This window comes from Rhinolophus hipposideros (genome assembly GCF_964194185.1).
Source record: "Rhinolophus hipposideros genome assembly, chromosome: 19".
NCBI lineage: Eukaryota > Metazoa > Chordata > Mammalia > Chiroptera > Rhinolophidae > Rhinolophus > Rhinolophus hipposideros.
The window spans coordinates 54110413-54131420 of NC_138065.1; the positions used below are offsets into that span (position 1 = coordinate 54110413).

At 43.2% G+C, this 21008-nt stretch overlaps 1 protein-coding gene across 2 annotated transcripts in view; it reads right to left on the reverse strand.

The window, feature by feature from the left end:
* The window catches only part of ATF6 (activating transcription factor 6), a 94500-nt gene that overhangs the window by 19507 nt on the left and 53985 nt on the right, over positions 1-21008 (reverse strand). For both annotated transcript variants that reach the window (XM_081025890.1, XM_081025891.1), the window contains one exon: positions 5996-6080. In XM_081025890.1, coding sequence (XP_080882016.1) covers positions 5996-6080 — 85 coding nt within the window. The remainder of the gene's footprint in view (positions 1-5995; positions 6081-21008) is intronic.

The window sequence follows — 21008 nt, forward strand, 5'->3', positions numbered from 1 at the left end:
TCCAATACAGTTATTTGTTTACTGGCTAAAAACTCCCTCAGAGACAGTGCCATGTGAGCTGGTGCATTGTCGTGATGCAAGAGCCATGAATTGTTGGCGAAAAGTTCAGGTCATTTTCATCTAACTTTTTCACGCAGCCTTTTCAGCACTTCCAAATAGTAAACTTGGTTAGCTGTTTGTCTAGTTGGTACAAATTCATAATGAATAATCCCTCTGGTATCAAAACAGGTTAGCAAAATCGTCACAACAAGTTCGGGAACTTCATTGTCAGACCTTGCATGTGAGGTGCGCTGTCCTCTTCCCTTCTCCAGAACATTCCTGACTCCCAGAGCTGCTCTGGACACACTGACGAGCTGGCACGGCACGCAACTTCCCATCTCAGACGGCCCCCAGCGACCTCCCGCAGTCATACGTTCTGTAGTCCCGCCCACTATGTGCCAGGGTCAGTCTGTGTGACCAACAGAATGGACAGGAGGGACAGCATGTCACCTCGTGAACAGGTTCAGAAGACAGGCTTCTGTCTTAGGTGCTGTCCCCCACTCGCTCACTTTCTCGCCCTCACTACAAGGTTCTTGATTTTCCAGTACAAAGAAAAACCCATTCAGAGGAGCTTCATATGGATAAAACAGAGAAATAACTCAGATTCTGGACAGTTAGCAGGAGGCTCAAATCAATTCTGTTGGCTTAAACAGATGCTGATCTCTAGTTTTTATTACTTGAAAGCTAAACCATCTGTTTGAGTAGAAACAGATTTTACCACAAGGGAGAAGTGAAAGTGATGTCACTGAAAGCCAACGGGACTCGAGGTCACTCAGGTGCGGTGGCCCAACAGCCGGCTCCTTTGGCTCAAGGTGCCAGCTGATCTAACACCTCCTGAGTGAGTCTGGTGAGCGTTCCTACTATAGACTAAATAGCTTATTCGTAAGTCAAATACAAAGAGACAAAGTTCTCATGGAAAAAACTATCTGCAACTGCCAATAAATCACCAAAGTGATAATCCTTCCAATAAGGTGATTGTACGTATCCACAAAGGCAGACCTACCATTCAGCCGCTCTCACTTGACAAATTTATTTTCAGGTTTGCTTTGCAGAAGAGGGCTCAGAAGAGGCTAGGCTAAGTGGGGAAAACCTCATGGCTCGGGAGGACTGAAAAACGGACACCCCATGACTTCAAGGAACAAAAGGGAAAGTCAAACAGAGAAAATGGGGGAGGGGGCAGAAGCAGCCTTAGAGCTGAGTGTCAGCGTCCGGAACGCAGCTCTCTCCCCCCTCCTCCTGCTGATGCAAGGCGCTAGAGATGTTCCCTCTGAAATGTCTTTGGCCATTTCCCTTCTCTCCATTCCAGGCCTTGGCGCCCCCGCCCGTCTGCTGCCACGTCTGCTGGTTCATCTCGACAGCTGCAAAGCTGCTCCCTGCCTCCTGGCTCGTGTTCCCTCCAAACTTTCTTCCACTGACAGACCCTCCGGCAGATTAAGTCTTCACAGAGTGCTTGATGCTGTTTCCTGTTTCAGAGCGAAAGCCACTCCCCTGACTCACTGATGACCCGAGTCACGTAGCTATAGCCCTAAGGAAGCCGACTTCTCCTCTCCTATCTCTGGTCTCTTATCTCTCCTCTCTCCTCTCTCATCTATTGTCTCTCTGGAATGGCTCTCGTGAACTGCACAGCCTTATCCGCAGGGCACAGTGGCATAAATGTCTGTCTTCAATTCTGGAGTCCCAGATATTTTCAGTATTTGCACGTCTGTCTAATACTGAAATCACAACATGATGATCAGATCATGTCTATACAACGTGAATCCTAGCTCTGTTACAAAGCGATTGGGTAAATGATATGACTACTTTCTCAAGCTCTAATGTCTTCATCTATCAAATGAAGAGACTGAGCATGACATGAGTTCAGGCATCACAGAGCCTCAGGGTGCAGTGTGTCCCGTGCCAGGCACTGCTTTGGGTCGTAAGTGGCAGACACAGCAACCGAGAGCCCTGTCCTCAGAGAGGAGGGAGCGGGCTGAGCTGACCGGTGAGATACACAGGAGTACAACCAGACCAGCTGTGCACTCACGAGAGCCCACACAATCAAGTGTTCAGAAACGCACTTGAGAGGAGCGACTGCAAAGGGTGCGAGGAAGTTTCTGAGGTAAAGAAAACCTTTGCATTACAACTGAAGCGGCACTTTCAGAACTGTTTACAAAGGTCCCAACACACGCAAAGGTGGCGATTTTTACTGCATGGACATTATACTTCAATAAACTATTTCTAAAAATGTGTTTGTCAGGAAAGACAACGAAAAGGGCAGGACCTGTTTAGATGCAAGAGACTGAAGAGGAGTGACAAGCAGGTGTGACGTCCGATCTCCAGATTCTGAACCCCTCCCCCAGAACAAATGGGAATATCTGAATGTGGCCACATACTGGACTATGCTGTATCGATGTTGAACTTTTTTAAAGTATGGTCATTTTATTGTGCTTACGTAGGAGCACAGCCCTTTCTTAGGAGACGCATATTCACGTATTTGGGGGTAGAAAAAAATATCACTGCTTATTCTAGAATGGCTCAGGAGAAAAACATGTGCATGTAGATAAATAAAGGTTAAGAAAATGTGCAAAATTAACCATCAGTAAAAGCTACGTAGAGTCTCCAGATAATCACTGCACTCATCTTTCGACTTTTCCGTGGATCTGAAAATTTTAAAAATAAACACTGAGGACCAAGGACAGGAGGGAGTAGTCAACCATGTCAGCCTGCTGAGAGGGGTCATGATCCAGAGTGGGCAGCGGGGAGCACAGGGGATGAGAAACAGAAGTGATGAGTCCAGTAAGTCTTCCAGCAGACTGGCCAGGAAGGGGAGCAGAAAAACAGGACATGGGAGCAACAGTGTCCCTGCCACCAGGTCATGGTGACACTCTGCACGCTGGTGGAATGAGCCACAGAGAAGCCGGTAAGCAGGACAGAAAAGACGTAAATGCGGCAGCCAGCACTTTGAAACTGTGAGAGGGGCTGGGGTGCAGGGTCCACGAGGAAGGAGTCACCTCAGATGATGGTGACGATGACCGGGACAGCAGTGACGAAGGTGGGACAACAGCCTCTAGCCTGGAAGTCCCTGGGCACTACTGAAAGCCTGTGTCCTCACTTAATTCTCACGCAACTCCCAGAGGAATGTGCTACGAACACAACCCTTTACACATGAGGCAGCCGTGCCTGGCCCGACGACACACGGGACAAGCAGCACAGCGGGGGTGGGACGCCTCCCCGGGCAGAGGGGCAGGGCTGTGAGCACAGGTGCCGCTGGCTGCTGGCAGTGGAAGGGGACGGGCCCATCTGATCACTTGGTGAGTTCGTGGGGGGAGGGGAGAGGGCGGTGTGGAGACTTGAAAAGGAAGTGGATTTACCAGCAGGGGCCGGGAGAACTGATGCCCCTCTGGAGTTAGTGCTCGTGATCTGAGGTGAATCTGCTTGTCCTGACTGGACGACATTCCCAGCTACACACAGAGCATGGCTGAGCTTAGCTAGGGTGGGACCTGAGAGAAAGGAGCCCGGGAGTAAGGGGGTTTGCAAGAGAGGGATGTAGCCCAGGTAAGGAGGGGTGCAAGGGCAGGAGGTCGTGCTGGGCACAGAAGAGGGGGTGGGGTGAGAAGACAGGAGGCTGTGAGGTCAGAGAGCAGCCGGAGTGCGGGAATGACAGGACGGGAGAAGCGGCAGTCGGGGGGGAGGGGGGCTTCAAGAGGAGATTTCAGGGCCGGGCCACGGCTGGCGGTGATGAGGGCTCAGTGCCACCGTGAGGATGGAGGCCAAGGTGGTGCTGAGTAAAGGCAACTGGCCGCAGGGGCCAGGGTGCCGGCAGATCCTCCACCTGGGCGATGTAGGTATAGAGAGATGACAAAAGCAGAGCAGTCACCAGGGAGTGGGGCAGGAGACACCAATACAGACGGGAGGACGCGTCACACACTGAGAGGTGTGCGGGAGATGAGGGGACATGATGTGCAAGCGGCTCTGCCCACGAGGCAGAAAGAACACCAGGCTCTGGGGCAACAAGTTCCCCCAATCAGAGCGAGAAGGCCAAGGGGCTGTTCAGAAAAGAGGCTGTGGACAGAGCAGGGGACATACCCCATGAGTATTTCTCGAGTCTGAATCTGAACTTTTCCAGTAGTTACTATATTTTATCCTAAGAAGGAAAAAGACAAAACTATTTACAAAGAAATCCAAGCCAGATTAAAACAGAAATGATCCTCTAAGATTGTGTTTTTCAAATCCATGAAAGGCTCATTGTCAAAAATTAGTCCCCTGGCCAATATAAACAGAGTCAAACAGCATCTTATTGTTTTTGGCTTCATAGAAACGGACAGCCCACTCTTCTAACCAGGCATCCTCTTACATAAGAACCTAGTGTCAGAACAACAAAACGAAGTGTGTTCCGCCTTGTTGAGGCATTTAAGACAAGAGCCTTTCAGAGCACAGGTGACCCGAAGTTAAATCTATTGAGTTCATGCAGAGAACCCTGGGCACCTGTGGAAAGAGAATGAAGGCTGTTTCCTGAACATGCGCTCTGGGGAGAAAAGCAGGCACTTTGGAACACACTGTCCCAGAGTCCCCAGTGTACCATCTCCCGGAAGACGCAGGGGGACAGTTCTGTGTCAGGGCGGCTGTTTTAATTGTTTAAATGTCTTCGTAAGACGAAGAAAGTGTCGTAATTCTTTTATGCTGGATCAAAAAATTGTTTATTTCATGTCTTTCAAGTTGCCTCCTAAGCATTTCTAATAAGTTGTCTGTAAACAGCTCACTGAAAACTTAGTCCTCTCTGATCTTAAAATGTACAGTGCATATCTAATACGTGTTCTCTAAGACTAAATTTTATTGAAATTTTCCTAAAAGCCCAGTGTTTGATTATGTACTTGTGGTTTAATTACGGTCATCTATGAGAATATGGACTGGGTCAATAGCAGGTCAGTTCAAACGGCCCTTCGTTTTCATCTTACTCACATACTGTGAGCTTCTTGCTACTGGACAGAGAATTTACTGGTGGGCCCCTGACACAGCCAAACAGCCCGAGGGCATGGCCCGTCACCTTTCATCAGAGCCTCATACGATATCCATAGAAGGCACTCTGTGAGCACCACCATGTGCCCACTTACCACACGGCGGCGCTGGGCTGAAATGCTCTTTTTTCCACGGAGAACCCGGGTGGGAGCAGTCTCGCCTTTGCTAAACGTTTTCAGTACTTTGTAAATGCCTCTGGGACCTGTCTTTTGCAGCAGTGATTTCTTTTTTTTTTTTTTTTTGGTTGTTGAGAGCCCACTGGCCCATGTGGGAATCGAACCGGCAGCCTTCGGAGTTAGGAGCATGGAGTTCTAACCGCCTGCGCCACCGGGCCGGCCCAGCAGTGATTTCTGAGCTGGTCTTATTTTCCCTTCTCGACTACCAGCAAGTACACTATGTCTTAACCCCTTTGGATGGTCTCAAAGTATTACAGCCTTATTTGTATTTTATTTAAGACCCATCACTAACGGGAAAATACTACCAAGAGCGAGTCCTCAGTACTCTGATTAAATAAGAATGGCCTTTGGTGTCTGGTCTGGGAATCGGGCCACCATTTCCGCAATGCAAGCCATTGCTCTGAGTTCCAAACCCCTAACTCACAACCAACCCCATCTCAGAACACATCTGGTATGTAAAAGCAGGAAGGCCTAGGCAACAAGACGTACAGCAATCAAGATGCTAACTTTCCAGCTTTGTAAATAAAAGAGAATGAATCTTTCTTTTTAAAATATAGTAATTTTAAAAGGAATTTAAAATCTGTTAGTTTTTAAACGAGTAATTTTTAAAAACGAGTATAACAATTTTAAAACAGAATTTTGAAAACAGTGGGAAAATATTTCAAAATCAGTGTGTGGATACATACCTGACCAAGGGAATATTTGCAACGTCTTTTACTAGATCCAGAGAACCTTGGTTAAACAAAGCTATTTCAGGTTGTTCACAAACCAAAACGGCAACTCACCGTTCACGTTTATCGCTGGCAGAACAATGGACATCTTGGGCCTTGTGGTCTTGTTATGCGTGGTTGCTGGTAGCAGCAGGTGGTCCTAAGATTAACAATAAAAAATCGGTTACACGCAACAATTTGGCCCAGGCGAAATTCAGGGTCTCTATGATGCCAACATTCCAGTGGGATCATAAAAAGGGACGGTTTTTACTGGAACTTGGCTTCAGGGCACTAAAACACAAGCCATCTCATGGTTCCTTTCACAATGCAGTAGACAGGTACAGGGTGTCTGTCGTTACCAGGGGGGATTCTGCATACTCCTGTACTACTCCCAGGCTCTGGTGACATACCGGTATGCTCCACGGCCACCGGCAGTTGGAAAAGAGAGCTTTCCATTCTAGTTCTGTTACGGACTAGCTGTATGAAGTGGGTCTATTCCCAGTCCTGTAAAATGGGGGTGGGGGGGTAGGCTACATAATGTCACAGACACTGCAGTTATCTATCCAAGAGTCATTTTCAAACTTTTTTTTAAAGAGGGACATTTCCCCCCAAAATGTTGATCCCAAGTTATCGCTATTACAAGACCCTGACTGAAGCCTCCTCCCCCACTTAGCCTGCCGTCTCCCTCTGAAGGGAGCAGCTACAGCACTCGACCTCCTTTGTAAGCAACAGGCACCTGTGTGCTAAAGCAGGTGTGCAGCTTGGCAGCAATGATCAGAAAACTGTCAACACGTGCCTAGCACACCTACACAGGTCGAAATCTAATACTGCCAACTCGTGATGGCCTGTCAGTTGCCCAGGGCCTCCGAAGCTGCTGGTCCCCAACCACAGACAGTACATCACTGGGCCCAGAGGACTGTGGCTCCAAAGGAGCGTAGGAGTGTTTTGGGGACACATGTGTACACCTGTGGGTATGCGAAAGCGACTATAAGTGACTCAGGACTTTATTAACTGCTGTTTTGAATAACTCCTTTTCCCTAACAGAAACAGGAATAGTCGCAGCAAAAAGAATAAAAAGAGAAACAAATATACGTTAGTGTTGCCATTTAAAGGAGCATGAATACATGCAGAAAACTGGGACCTGAGTTGAACCCCGCTTGCTTTCTTATTCCTTTTTTCATCTGTTTCATCATTCATTCATTCAACAAAATCTCTGTATGAAGGTCTCATCAAAAAGTCAGATTTGACATAGCTGAGAGGGATAAAAATCCAACGCAACCAACTTCAATGTCAATGTGATTTATGGAAGGAAATTAGTAAAGCTAAGAAAAACACCTAGAAGGTGAACAAGCTGAAATCCACGTACGTGAACAGAGCTGCACAGCTTTGTCTCGGCCAAGGCAACACTTCCGTGAGAACATGTTCTTTTAAAAGGGGGAGAGAGTGTAGCTGGTCTGTGAGAATTCCAGCATCGCAGCATGGGACATTCTTAAATGCATTGCTAGACACAGAGATCACACATTTCTGAGAGGAGGGTGACATATGATAGCCAAGAGAAAAACAAAATCTGCTCATCTTCATACCATAAAATATAAATAGCTTAATCCCTATAATTCAAATACGACTTCAGCATCCCCCAAATTGAATAAGAAAACAAACCAACTAACTTGCAAACCCTAAATTAAGGCTACTGTAAAAATAAACACACTTAGATTCCATGGCGACGGGTTAGGTTGGGCTCCAATTCATATCTGAACTTCCTGCTAAGATCTGGATACTACACCAAGCATCGTTTTGAACAGAACTTTCTGAACACGGTCTCTCCTGCTTTCTGTCTTCATTTAATTTCAAACAAAGTAGTTACTTTTGCAGCAGAAAGCCAAACAGCAATTATTTATGAAAGAGAAGAATCACACCTGAATGTATGAAATTAGTTGACCTACCTTACCTCTAATTATTAAAGGTTTCCAACGGGGGGACGGGGGGGCTATAATTTGAAGTGTTTGTAAGAGGCCTAACAACCAGAAGTACAGGGTATCAGAGCTGGTGCACCACAAACCCTAACAGTGCTTATCAGATACTAAACGTAATCCACACATGCCTGGGACAGTGCAGTTGCTTCATTTAACGTCCACCTTCACTTCCTCAGATTAAATGCTCCTTGCCCCAACAACGAATCTGGAATCGTCTGTTCTCTCCACTGTGTTCATCTCCTTTGAATCGTTTGTTCTCTCCACTTTTCATCTCCCTTATCAGCATCCATTCTTCTATGAGTGACATCTTCAGAAACCAGGAGCTTTCTCAACCGACACACACTTAACTGCCTTCTCACCATTCATGAAACAAACCCCCTGGGCACAGTGGTACATGTACGCAGCCCTGTGCCACAGAGGGTCTCTTCCTTTAAAGAGTAAGTTCCAGCTTTTATTTTGTTGGGGAAACGATGCTAATTGTGGCAGAAACAGCCATTTGTGGCCGGATCTGCTCTCCCCCACAGCCTCAGAAGAGCAGCAGGAGCGTAGGTTGAGTTGGGCACAGATGACCAGGAAACAGACTATTCCCGAGCCTCCCTGACGTCACGTGTGACCTCGAGTTCAGGTCAGTGGGCTGCAAGGAGAAACGGGGTCTGCAGGTCCTCGTGGTGGCAATGCCTCCACCGTGTCCCCCGTCCGCTGACTGCTGGGCCTGGGGAAGGCCCTCGGACAGTGTGGCAGCTGCGAGGTGCCATCAGGGTGACAGCAGACAGAAGGCACCAGGCATCCGGATGCTCCAGCAGCTGCCATAACAGTGCTCGGACCGACCCGGGACATGGACATGGCATCCTGTTTTGTCTAGGCCACCATTATTTTGGGTTTCTGTCACTCGTAGCTCTACCTAAGCCTAATTACTAGTTATAGTAACAATTTGTGAAACACTACTGAAGGTCTTTAGTTAAGAGGGATCTGAATAACGAATGGTTCAAGCAACCAGAGACAAGTGTCCCTCTTTCTTAACAGCGTAAAACACTGTATTTATTATTTCGCCTCCTTTGTCGGCTTCCCCCCACCCCATTTTTACTTACTTAATAAAGAGCCTGTAGAGGAAATTACATCCTAGAAAAGCAGAGATATAATGGGATGAATTTGAGCAAAACTCTTTCCTTCCTATTAAGTCAGTTAAAATAGTCCAGCTGCAACAATGGTGAAGCTACTTAAAAATAACAAGGAAAAGGAGGAAAATGATGTTACCATAGAGATAAATGTCATTCCAAACAATATCACTAATTTTAAGACATCTTCAGACAGACTCCTGAAAAGGCTTCATGGGACGGAGGCACTTCAGGGTCCGTCCAGGGAGGAAGCCATGGGGACCAGTCTCACAAGTGAGAGAAACAAGCATCGGTGGGGAGACACCAGAACATTTCACTGAGAACAAAGCACGGGTCTTCCCATGTTACGCAAGGCCGCTATCTGCATGCCATCCCTAGCCCCCCGCCCCCCCAGTCCTGCATCAGAAAGAACAGACACGGCGCACAGCTGGTGCCAGCCTGCTCCTGCCCTCTGGAGACCAGCATGGGGACAGACCAGAACCCCACTGGCTCTGCTGATGGTGGTGAAGGTGACTCACAGAACATGTGAAGCCCCACTAAGCGCTACAAAATGCTGATTCTACCCATCGAGCAGAGTAGTAGAAACTGACCTCAATTTATACTGATCTGCTAAATTACATGACCCCTCATACCCCTAACCCTTACTGACTGATGCCCACAGCACACTGAATATCCACGACTAGCTGAGCTGGGTTTTTTCCCAAAATTATTCTTGCTATTTGTATTCGGTAATTGTGTAATTTAACAAAATATTATTTAAACCAATATAATACAGTGTGAAGAGACAGCAAGACTTAATAGAAGTGAATAGGTTAAAAAAATTTTCCCTCATTGCAAAACAGCCATAAAAGACTGGGAACAAAATCCTAACAGTCTGCACTCAGATTGTTTAACAAGCATCTTTAAGTTCTTATCCTGATTTAAAGAAACTGTAACTGATAAGGGAAATTACGGTTAACGCACAGAGTGTAGTTTACACAAGAAAGGCACCCAGGAACTCTAGTGGGTCTGGACTCAAGGAAAAGGTACTGGACCCGCCCCGAAACCTGGCAGTTAAAGGCACATTTACATAATATAGTGAAATCACATCAAAACACATACGTGCTTTGGACAGCTCGAGGCCCAGGAAAGCTCTGACCTGGTACTTCCTGTGACTTCATCCGCCAACCTGAGCTACTCAGAGTTCAGAACACCGTCAGCCCCCACACAGAGCTTCCCCAAAGGCTGGACGGTGTGTGACTGAGAAAATAAATGAGGACCCTGGGACTTGTCTCATCATCGTCTGTCAGATGCCAATAGTGTGACAATTCAGAGAGTGTCTTATTAACAGAAAGGATCAAGCACTCCATGCATAGAGTTTGACCACATGAGTTTGTCAGACATAATGTTTACAAGATGTTTCATTTTAAAAATCACTTCACTCAGGACTACTGGTAGGAAGTGAATTTGCTAAAGATGAAATTGCATCCTGCAGACATGCTCCCAAAGCAAACCAAGGGAAAGGCAGGCGGGGCTGCAGCCAATGGAGTCAGCAAGGGTTCCGAGGAGAGTTCTGGGCAACACCTCATGGAAAAGTTAAATATAGACATCTCAGGGAGTTATTTTACTTTTTGTTGGAAAAAATGGGGAAAATGCTGGGTTGGGAAAAAATTATTTTTTAAGGTTCTAGGCAGACACTGTAGGACTGAGGTAACCGTGTGCAAGAGCAGCCTCACGTGTGTGTTGTGTGCGTGCAGACACTGTAGGACTGAGGTAACCGTGTGCAAGAGCAGCCTCACGTGTGTGTTGTGTGCGTGCATGTGTGTGTGCAGCACGGCAGGGTGCGAAGGGAACACGGAGATACTATTCTAGCTGACTCCTTCACAGCAACGATTCCATACCTTTGTGAAGGTGGGGGGGAAAGAGGGCCCCTACTTCATTGCCATTTCTGAAGCTCTCTCTCCTCGCATGAAGTCGGGGTCTGGACACTGCCCAGTCTTCATCAAATGTCCTGATCCTTTTCCTTCCAAAGCAATTTTGATTTCGGTTTCACATGAAGAAATTGGCAGAACTGTTAAATATGACTAAAGTACATTTTAGGAAAGGTTGGTCTTTACAGGGCAAACTACAAAGTGGTGGGGAAAAGCATGTTCCTTAAATTTCTTCTAATGCCCTTAAAATTTTAGCCATAAGCTGCAGTAATCTGACTTACCTACCTTAGCGACAAATTTTGTATTGGGATCAGGGGTTAACAAAATAGCTGAAGTGAAAAATGCTCCCAGTGGAAACAGAGCTTTACTACCAGCTGCAAAGAGGTGGTACCACCCAGCGAGTTCTCTCCTCGTGTCTCTTAGGGTGCTTTCCGGAACTCCACACAGTTCTCTTCACTCTCAACATGAGTGCAACACCAAGTTGCGGCTTCCACTCAATTTTAAAGGGAATTATTGAGATAAATGCATTTGTGGACAATGAGTAAAGTTTTTGTTTTCATTGTTGGGTCAAATATTGTTCTAGAAAAAATTTCAGGTGGTAATGGTTTAAAAGGCAAACTAAGGTATAACAGCATTAATTTTAAGTTCTATAGTAATTTGGTACCTTCAGAACACATTTAAATCTACAAAGGAAGCCAAGATCAGAAGTGGACATGGTGATACAGCAGGTCCTTCTCAAAGAGAGGGTTTGAACCAAGGACAGGCAGCACGAGTGCCCGCAGGACTGTACGAGGAAGCCCCCAAGGCGCCGACCCCCAAAAACAATCCTGATGTGGCAAGCCCGAGCTGAGCCAAAGCGTTGTTCTGACAAGGATGGCTGGGACGCCGACGCACACAGCCCACGACACTGCGACCACGAGACCCGGCCGGCACGGCTACACTGACCACAGCCAGACCGTCAGGCTGAGAGTCCCGCCTCTGCCACCGGACTTCCCGCAGCAGGATCAAGCGAGTTCCTCCATGTCTCTGGCCCCTTGTTTCCCCACCAGCCAACTAGGACGGTGATGAGACTGAGTGCACTGGTCATGTCAAAAGATTCAGCAAGTTAGTTACCGTAAAGCAGCTGGAATAGTGACTGACACATAGAAAGCACTATTGTAAGAGTTCCATAAAGTTTTTTTTTTTTTAAAGAGGATTTAAGTACTAATAATAGGCAAATGATTTACGTCAAATACCATGTTTTTCACAGTTCGTAAGATAGGTTTATTAGAAAAGCTTTTGCAACCATTTGCAAGAAAGGAGAAAATCACAAAGGGTTTAATTTTTGCAGAAGTAGGAACTTTATAAAAGCATTCCAGCTCCAATTTAGTTTGACAATAGTGTTGGAACATGGAGAAAATGCTAATACCCAAAATCTTGAACTACAGAGGACAGGCATATTCTCAGTCAAAAGCATGCCTGGGTGTTAGAGACAATTGATTTCAGTCTGACATAGGGTTTGACAGCTTAAGAGAAAAAGGAACAAGCAAAAAAGATGATGGGCATATTATGTTCAGAACAGATACTTTAAACCTTGATTAACTATGGATAAAAACTAGGCAAGTACGGACTTTTAGACATAACTATAAAAATAAAAAACAAAGGTGACTGAAACAGAATCGTGTGCCTCCAATTAATTCACCTTATCCATGGAGAAATACAGTCTTTACACTGCTTCAGGCAAGACAGATAAGGAAAATGAAAAAGCGAAAGAAATGCCAGGAATCGTTAGGCTGGTCCTGGACAGATAACGACACCACCTCAGAAAAACCTAAGGGGAATCACCACTTTAGAAAAACAAAAACCACCCACTAGTCACGGGGTGTAGTTCAAACCCAGAAATATTTCTTTTTCTATAAATATGCAAAACATCTCTGACATCTTAAACAATTCTTGCTGTTCAACAGGAAATGTTTTTACGGCAGCTTTCAGAGTCAAGTCTGTACATCGGCTCCAGAGGCACAGCCACGGCCCAGCACCACCCGGGTCGCCCTCTATGGCGGGCGGCCGGGCTTCCGCCGTGGCAACTCCCAACAGGCAACGCGCAACGCGCTGCGCCGGAAGTGACGTCATCCAGAGGTTCCCGGCTGCCCGCGGTGGAAATGGCCGCCGCCACCGTAAAACTAGTCTAAGCAACTGTTGTGTCAGCTATTGGACATGTATGTCACCTGGACATACGGGTTGGAATTTCATCCTTCAAAATACTTTAATTCACTGATTTCTGTCTGTAAACGTTAGGAGAAACAGAATCAATGGGCCTGAGTCTTGATAATCTTAAGACTCTGGCGGGTGGTAATATTTATCCCTGATGTTTATAAAATTCCTCATCTCTGGGTTGCAATGGATCCTAAGTTATCCAGATCAGTGGCTTCACTTACCACTTATGCTTAGTTTTACAACCCAATTACCGAGAACCCTGCCAGAGCCCACGTCTAGGGCTGGCGAACCTCGCTTCCCTGTCCTTCTTCCCCTGGACTGCGGCAAGTGAGGGCACAGAAGTAAACACCGGACAGGCGCTGGCTGCAGTGTCCTTTTGTCAGCTCTGGTGGCCAAGTCAACATCCCCAGAATCCATCTCCAGCTCTAACCTGTGCATGCCTTTACATGAAGAGTGGCAACAAAGTATCGTCGTGAAGACTACAAGTTGGACTGCCACGTTCAATAATGGCTTTGCTACTTAGTGGCCACGTGACCCTGGCCAAGTTATTCATCCTCTCTGTGCTTCACTTTCTTCATCTGTAAAAGGAGCGTTATAACAATAGCTATCTCATAAAAGTTGTTTTGAGGATTAAGTTAGTTAATACACGTAAAGAGTTTAGCACAGTCCCCTGAACACTGTAACTGCTCAATAAATGTTAGTCATTACTGAAGGAGAGTCTTTCCATCAACATTCCAAAATCTCCCTTCACCCTTTAAATAGAGAACTGTGAATTCCATACGAATAAACCAAGATACAATTTTCTTGTTCACTATCTTGTTACTTAGCAGTGATGACTGACCATACTATAGAATTGAATATAAGTACTAACAAAAAAAAACTGGCTTGAATTTCTGAAATCATCAGTGTTTAGTCAGAGGCCTTATCACAGAGGGCACAGGTGCAGTAAGCATAAAGTTTACTGGCTACCTTGGTTGAAAAGTGCATTTCTGAGCAGAACCCCTTCTGGCAATAGCCATGACTTCCTCAAATTCACATTATTTTATCTTACAAATTACATAATTGGTATACGTAGTTTGGAAATAATGCTGTGTACTCTCAAGGGTCCTCATGATCACTGATTTTAACAAAATCTACTGATCTCCGGGTCCTAAATTCTTGACTTTTTAAGATGCTTTGGCCAATGACTCTACACCCAAGACACTGAGGGCTTTCCTTTTTACAAAATTCCTGGATGAATAATATACTAGATGAGCAATGAATCCTCTAGAGATGCATTTCTCAAACTGGAGTCCATCAGTTCCCTATAATTATTTGTGTATTCATTTTGATAAAATAATTGATATAAGCATACGCTGGGTCATACTGTAACTGTCATGCAATCTTAGGGGCCTGCAATTATACTTTTTTTTTTTTTTTTTTTTTTTTTTACGATTCGGGTGGCACCGAGTACCACTTCTTTAATTGATGAGAGAGAGGAGCCTATTGGGTACAATTATCCCTTTTCTCCTTCTCCCAAGTAACTGTTAATCAGACAGAACAAAGTTTTTCTTAGTGGTTCAAACAGAGAAGACTGGAGGGAGAACTAAGTTATCACAGAGTACTCAAAAATATGGAAACACTTAATTAAGAATAGAAAGGACCAGCACCAGGAGTCAGTGTCGCCTTCACTTGTCAGAAGTGACTTTCACAAAAACATGACCTGCTACATAAGTTCATGTTGTTCACTTGAGTTTTATCTTTGTACTATTATTTATATTTAATTTATATATTTACTTTGGTTTTGTAGTTAAAAGTAGAAGTATAAGATGTTTCGAGTTTTATGTTTATATGTACTTAATAAACATAAATCAACGCTGGAGAATTTCTTCCTTTAAAAGTAAAAAATACTCTTCTGATGCCTTGTGCAAAACAATTACAGTTATCTTCCTGAAATTCAGCACGTCTGATCATATTTCTATCTTCTACAGGGGACGGACCAAATTCCTTAAGCATGGTCCACAGGTTCCCTCCTGATCGGAATCCTGCCATCTTTTATTTCCCAGAACCTACTCTACATTCCAAGAACAGTTCCCTCACACGTACTCTGCTTTCACATATTCATCTCTCTGTGAAATGCCACACTGCCTCACCGTCCTCCCACCCTCTACCCTCCTCACTCATCCTTCTATAATCAACTCAAGAACTGTTTTCTGAAAAAACATTCCCAACACCACCTTCTCCTTCCTAGATGAAGTTAGTGTTCCCAGCACAAGTCACAGGGTAATAATATCTACCTCATACAACTGGTGAAGGATTCCATGAGATAACATATAAAACAGAACCGTAAATTCTTCATACACAGGAATAGGTTGTTTTTGGTACTCTCAGAGCATTCTGCAGATTCTTCTATAGTCCCTATCAGAGGGTTGCAGTTTTGATTGGCAGGTCCCTTTTCTGTGCTGTACTAAATCCCTCGAGGATGAGGATTTTAGCGTATTCATCGTAACATAGTCTGTGGCAGCACAGTGCCGAATCAGAGTAAATATTCAATGAACACATACTGAATGAACCAACGAAGTAACGAAGCGAAAAGGATCAAGTTTATCAGGCAGGACCTGACTAGCAGAAGAGATGGGACTCTCCAGCAACTTATCCTTTTCTTTTTCCCCTGAAAATTGCTGAACTATGCTGCAGCCTATAAAAATCCATTTTGGAAATAGAAGAGCAGTCTTCTGGATGGAACTTTTGGAGATTTACACAAGAAAGGTTTCCTCCCAGTAACAGGATGCAGAGTTTCACATGCTGCTTTTGACTGCGGTAACAGCCAGTCTAGTAGTCACAGGGCTGCTTAGTTCTCCAAACGAGCGCTCACTAAGGTGACACGAGCTGGTTGGCAGCATCCGGGCCCTGAGTCTGCGCAGTGAGCCCGTCAGAAGCCCCAAGAGGTACACCAACAGAGTGAGAGTGACGCTGGCTCTACCCCACGCTCCTGTTGCTTAGTCATAGCTTCTTGTTACTATGGGATTCGTTTTATTTGGCAAATACAGGATTTCAACTGAGAGAGGAAGATGTAAGCAAATGCCTATGCATAAAACTTCAACAGATGAACAATAATCCCCACCTCGGTGCTGTGTCACCAGGCCCCGCAGGGGCTGCCGCAAGCTCAACACGCTCCAGAATTACAGATTTCATGAGCTGCAGACTTTACTGCTAAAAGTGAAGTGGCAGCTAACTAAAGATTGTATTCCTCCATAGACACTTCCATTTACAAATGCTACATTCACTAGTTGGGGCTAAATTTTTAGATTCGAATCAAAATATGTACGAGTTTCTAATTCCTCTAAATAATTTTTACAGCAACAACAAAAAAAGCCGAAGAATTTATATACTTCACCCTGAAAAAATGTACTTTCTCAGTGTTCATTTAAAATTAGTGTGTCTTCTGGATTTTCCTTCTTAGCACTTATCACAAAATGAAATTCTCTTATATGTTTATGTGTATTTGTTGTATCTGTCTGTAGAACATAAAGGCTCTGTTTGTTTTGCTTATTGCTGGATTTTTTGCAGTAAGAACAGCCTGGAACATAATGGCTACTCAACTATGTTTTTGGATGAACGACAGAAAGATTGGTTAAATCTCTTGATTAAATAGTAATTCTTTGAGAATAGCTGCATTTGGAAGAACTTCTTATAAAAGCAATTATTCAAATAGTCACAACCTGGAAGAAATATGGGTTTTTGGATAATACAATCAATTCTTAAAAGGTATGAAGAAAGAAACCTTTTATGCTCTGAAGATATGTCATATTTATATTTTTTCTTAGACAGCAACAAAAAAAGGCACTACTAGTTTTAAAATTTTGGGATTTTTGGTATTTGCTACTACCATTTACTAAATATAGAACTTTTTGTTTCAAAATGAAATTAAGATCCCCATTTTGGTAGATGGAAAATATGCCTTCTTAGATTGATATTTTAAACTCATGTCAACTATATAAAAATATAGTAAAATCCAAAAAATACTAATAAAAGCAATTGAGTCTGGACTTGTTTCAGCCCTAATTAATAAGTATTCTGCTTAAGAAAATACTATATTCTCCTTAATCTAAGCTGAACACAAAATTGGTCAACTAATCCTAGGAGGATGATAGCTTTCAAATAATCACTGATCATATATATATACACAGAAATTAGGCTGACACTTCTTTCTGTATGGGAGAGTATTATGTGCTCTTTTTTTTTTTTTTAACTAAAAAATAAGCAAGATGTATTTTATAACTAAAAAGCTGACTCCCAAAGCCTCAGACTTAAGTAGTTTCGTCAGAACAGATCTGAACTATTTTATAATCTGAATTCAAACTATTTTATCATTGAATTTTGATCTTAATAACCTATAGGCTTCTATTATAAATAAAAATGTCAGGTAACAGGTTTCATCTGAAAACAAGGAATTGCAACCTTGAGCAGTGACATCTACTAACAATTTCTAAACCTAGGCCAATGTGATTGTTTTAAAATCTGTGTACCATTATGTGTGCATGTTGTTAATACTTATAAGCAAACAAGACTGGCTTTATGCTACAGATTAAAGTATCATTCACTATATCTTCCTGATGAGCATATGACATAGTCCTATGGCTCCGATCTGATACTGATGTAGAAAGGTCAGATTAAAGACACATAGTTTCTCTTCAATTATCAGCTGGTGCTGTCACTGACTCCATCGAAAGGAATACGCTGTACAGTTAATTTGAATAAACCCTAAAAACCGCCGCAAACCTGGTATCTGCTGCTACTCAGTTTTCTGTATGTAATCTAAGTCTCTAGAGTTTCTGTGGACATTATGTTAAATGAACCCTGAATTAGAGTCAACACAGGAAAGTTTCAAAAAACTCAAAAACCACTTTTTTTAAAGGCGACTGTAAGAGGTTATAGATTACCAAGGGAGATACTGCCTATCTTTCTGTTTGGAAGGGCCCCTCTTTTCAAATTTATGATTCTCTTTCTCCCAAAAGGACAAAAAGGGTAGGCCTAAGTGATCTAAATGAAGCCTTCATAAACCTAGTTAGATAATGGGCAGTAATGTAAAAGCTACTGTTGTAAAATCTTGCAGATTTCATACTCTTCCCAAATGTGCTCATTTTCTGTCTATTGGTGGATGGTAAGGAAAGTAGTAGTATTACAATGAATCTTTATGGGGAGGTGGGGGAGGAATCATGGACGGTTGGGCTACATCTGATGAAAAGAACTCTCTCCTGTCCTAGCCGCTATGGGTTCTTGAAACTGTAGTTACATGCGTCAGAGGCTGACCCCTATGAGAGAGAAACAGACACATACTGAACGCCTGCTATGTGCTAAGACTGCGCTGGTCCTTGATTTACTATCTCATTGAAAGTTCTCCACTAGGATGAGGGAGCTACTCTGACAGTGTCCACGAGAGACAAGGACCCAGAGGCTGTGGGAAGCATTTCCCTCAAGTCTTCTGAGTCCGGAAGCAGCAGAACAAAGCTGGTTGGGATCCAGATTCATCTGACTCCACAGCCCACGCTACATGAGCCTACAAAAAAATGCTGTGTCAGCCCCCCAAAGTTATTTTCTCCACTAAACCAAAAAGCAGTGACTCACAGCTGAGTGGAAAAACTTTTTATTTTTTAAATTTCTGAATAAGACTGCACAATGCTACAGGATAAATGATCTCTAGTCTGTGCTCGTTTTCTACTCTTTAAGCTAATACCTAAAGCATGTGTATGTGTTTATAGGTATAAGCACACATGCACATAACGTATGCATTTTGAAAAGATTAGTTCTAGTCTAATTCTCTTTTACTAAATAAAGAGAAAAACACTAGCAAATTAGACCAAAAGTAACAGAAAGTTCTCATAAGAACTTTTTTAGTCTTTTACTTATTTCTCTGTGTATTTGCTAGCACTGAGATCCATATAGACACATGCTATGTGTTTATTTCATCTGGTCTCCAGAATCTTGGTTTGGCAATATCTTCTGCTACCCATTACACTTTTGCTGTAATTATCTACAGTATATGTTATGTTTCCAAAGTGTATATAAATAACATTTCATTGGTTAAGTATAAAGACTGGAAATTTGAGGTTGAAGAAGTTCAATCACAGGATCCTGTTTTAAGAAATTTTAGCAAAATGTACAACCTAACAAGAAAGTTAAGGACAACATACAAAAACCTCACAGCCTCGTATACCTTTTAAACTTGGCTTTGTTTTAACTCTTCCATTAAAATTACTGGATGAAAACACAGCACTGACTATCATACATACTAGATAGCCATAGGTAAAAAACAAATTTTGATCCCTCCTTGCACCGTATACAAAAATTATCTCAAAATAGATCATAGACCCACACATTAAAACCTAAAACTATAAAAATTTCAGAAGAAAACGTGAGAAAATCTTTGTGACCTTTGGTCAGGCAAAGAGTTTTAGGACAACAAAAACACCATCCATAAAAGGAAAAGCAGATAAACTGGTCTTCATTAAAATTAAAACTTCTGTTCTTTGAAAAACACTGATAAGAAATTGAACAGACAAGCAACAGAGTGGGAAAAAATATATCCAAATCACATATCTGATAAAAGACTTCTATTCACACTATATAAAGAACTCTGAAATCAATTATAAGAAAACAAACCACCCAATTAAAAATGGGCAAAAGATTTGAGCACACATTTAACCAAAGAAGATATACAGATGACAAATAAGCACATGGAAAAATGGTTAAAAGTATTAGTCATCAGGAAAACACAAATTAAAGCCATGAGATAGCACTACACACCATCTAGAATGGCTAGAATTAAAAGACTGGCCACATCCAATGTTGGTGAGGACACATGGGAACTGGACTCTCGCATTGCTGGTGGGTGCAAAATGGTGCAGCCACTTTGGAAAACAGTTTGTCAGTTTCTTACCAAGCTAAACATACACCTGCCGTATAAGCAAGCGGTCTCCTCCTAGGTGTTCACACAGAGGAGTGAGAGCACGTGCCCCACAAACACTTGTACAGATATCCACAGGAGCCAAACGTGGAAGGTGAAGAAGTGGTGTCGCCACCCACAGTGGGACCCACACACACACACCCCACCCCTGCCCCTTCCTCTCCCTACCCTGTGGTGGGTCACCCTGCCGTAGAGAAATGAACTACTGATCCAGCAACAATGTGGAGGAATCTCACAATAATTGTGCTGGAAAAAATGTACATAATGTAGAATTCCTTAATATAAATTATTTTTTAAGTGTAAACTAATTTACACTTATATTAATTTTTAAGTGTAACAGAAATATCAGTGGTTGCCTGACGACAGGAACAAGTGAGTGGGGGGAAATTACAAAGGGGCAAGGGGAACCTTAAAACTTTCGGGAATAATGGGCAAGCCGATCATCTTGACTATGTGATGATGTCACAGATATAAATACATGTCAAATCTTCTAATAAAGTGCACTTAAATATGTGGTTCCTTTTATGTCAATTGTACCGCAATAAAGCTGTTTAAAAAACACTATTCCACCATGGAAAACAGTATGAAGGGTTCTCAAAAAATTGAAAGTAGAACCACCATATGACCCTGCAATCCCACTTCTGGGTATTATCTGCAGGAAATGAACTCACTGTCTTGAAGCACATTTAGAAACTGCAACCAGTCTCCTTAAGGAACTACAAAGTAAGCACCTGACACCCCCTCCAAGGCAGACTGCTCTTAACAGAATAAAAGTCACTGCGTTTCTATTCAATAAGTGGAATCAGAAGAAACTTGCTATAAAATTTAAACTAAATAACAGAGGCCTGTTTATTCTGTATAATACATTTTAGTTTCATTTTTAAGATTTATTTCTAAGTGTATGATAATCAGACGTAGATGACTGAAATTATTCAAACTATAGATTTC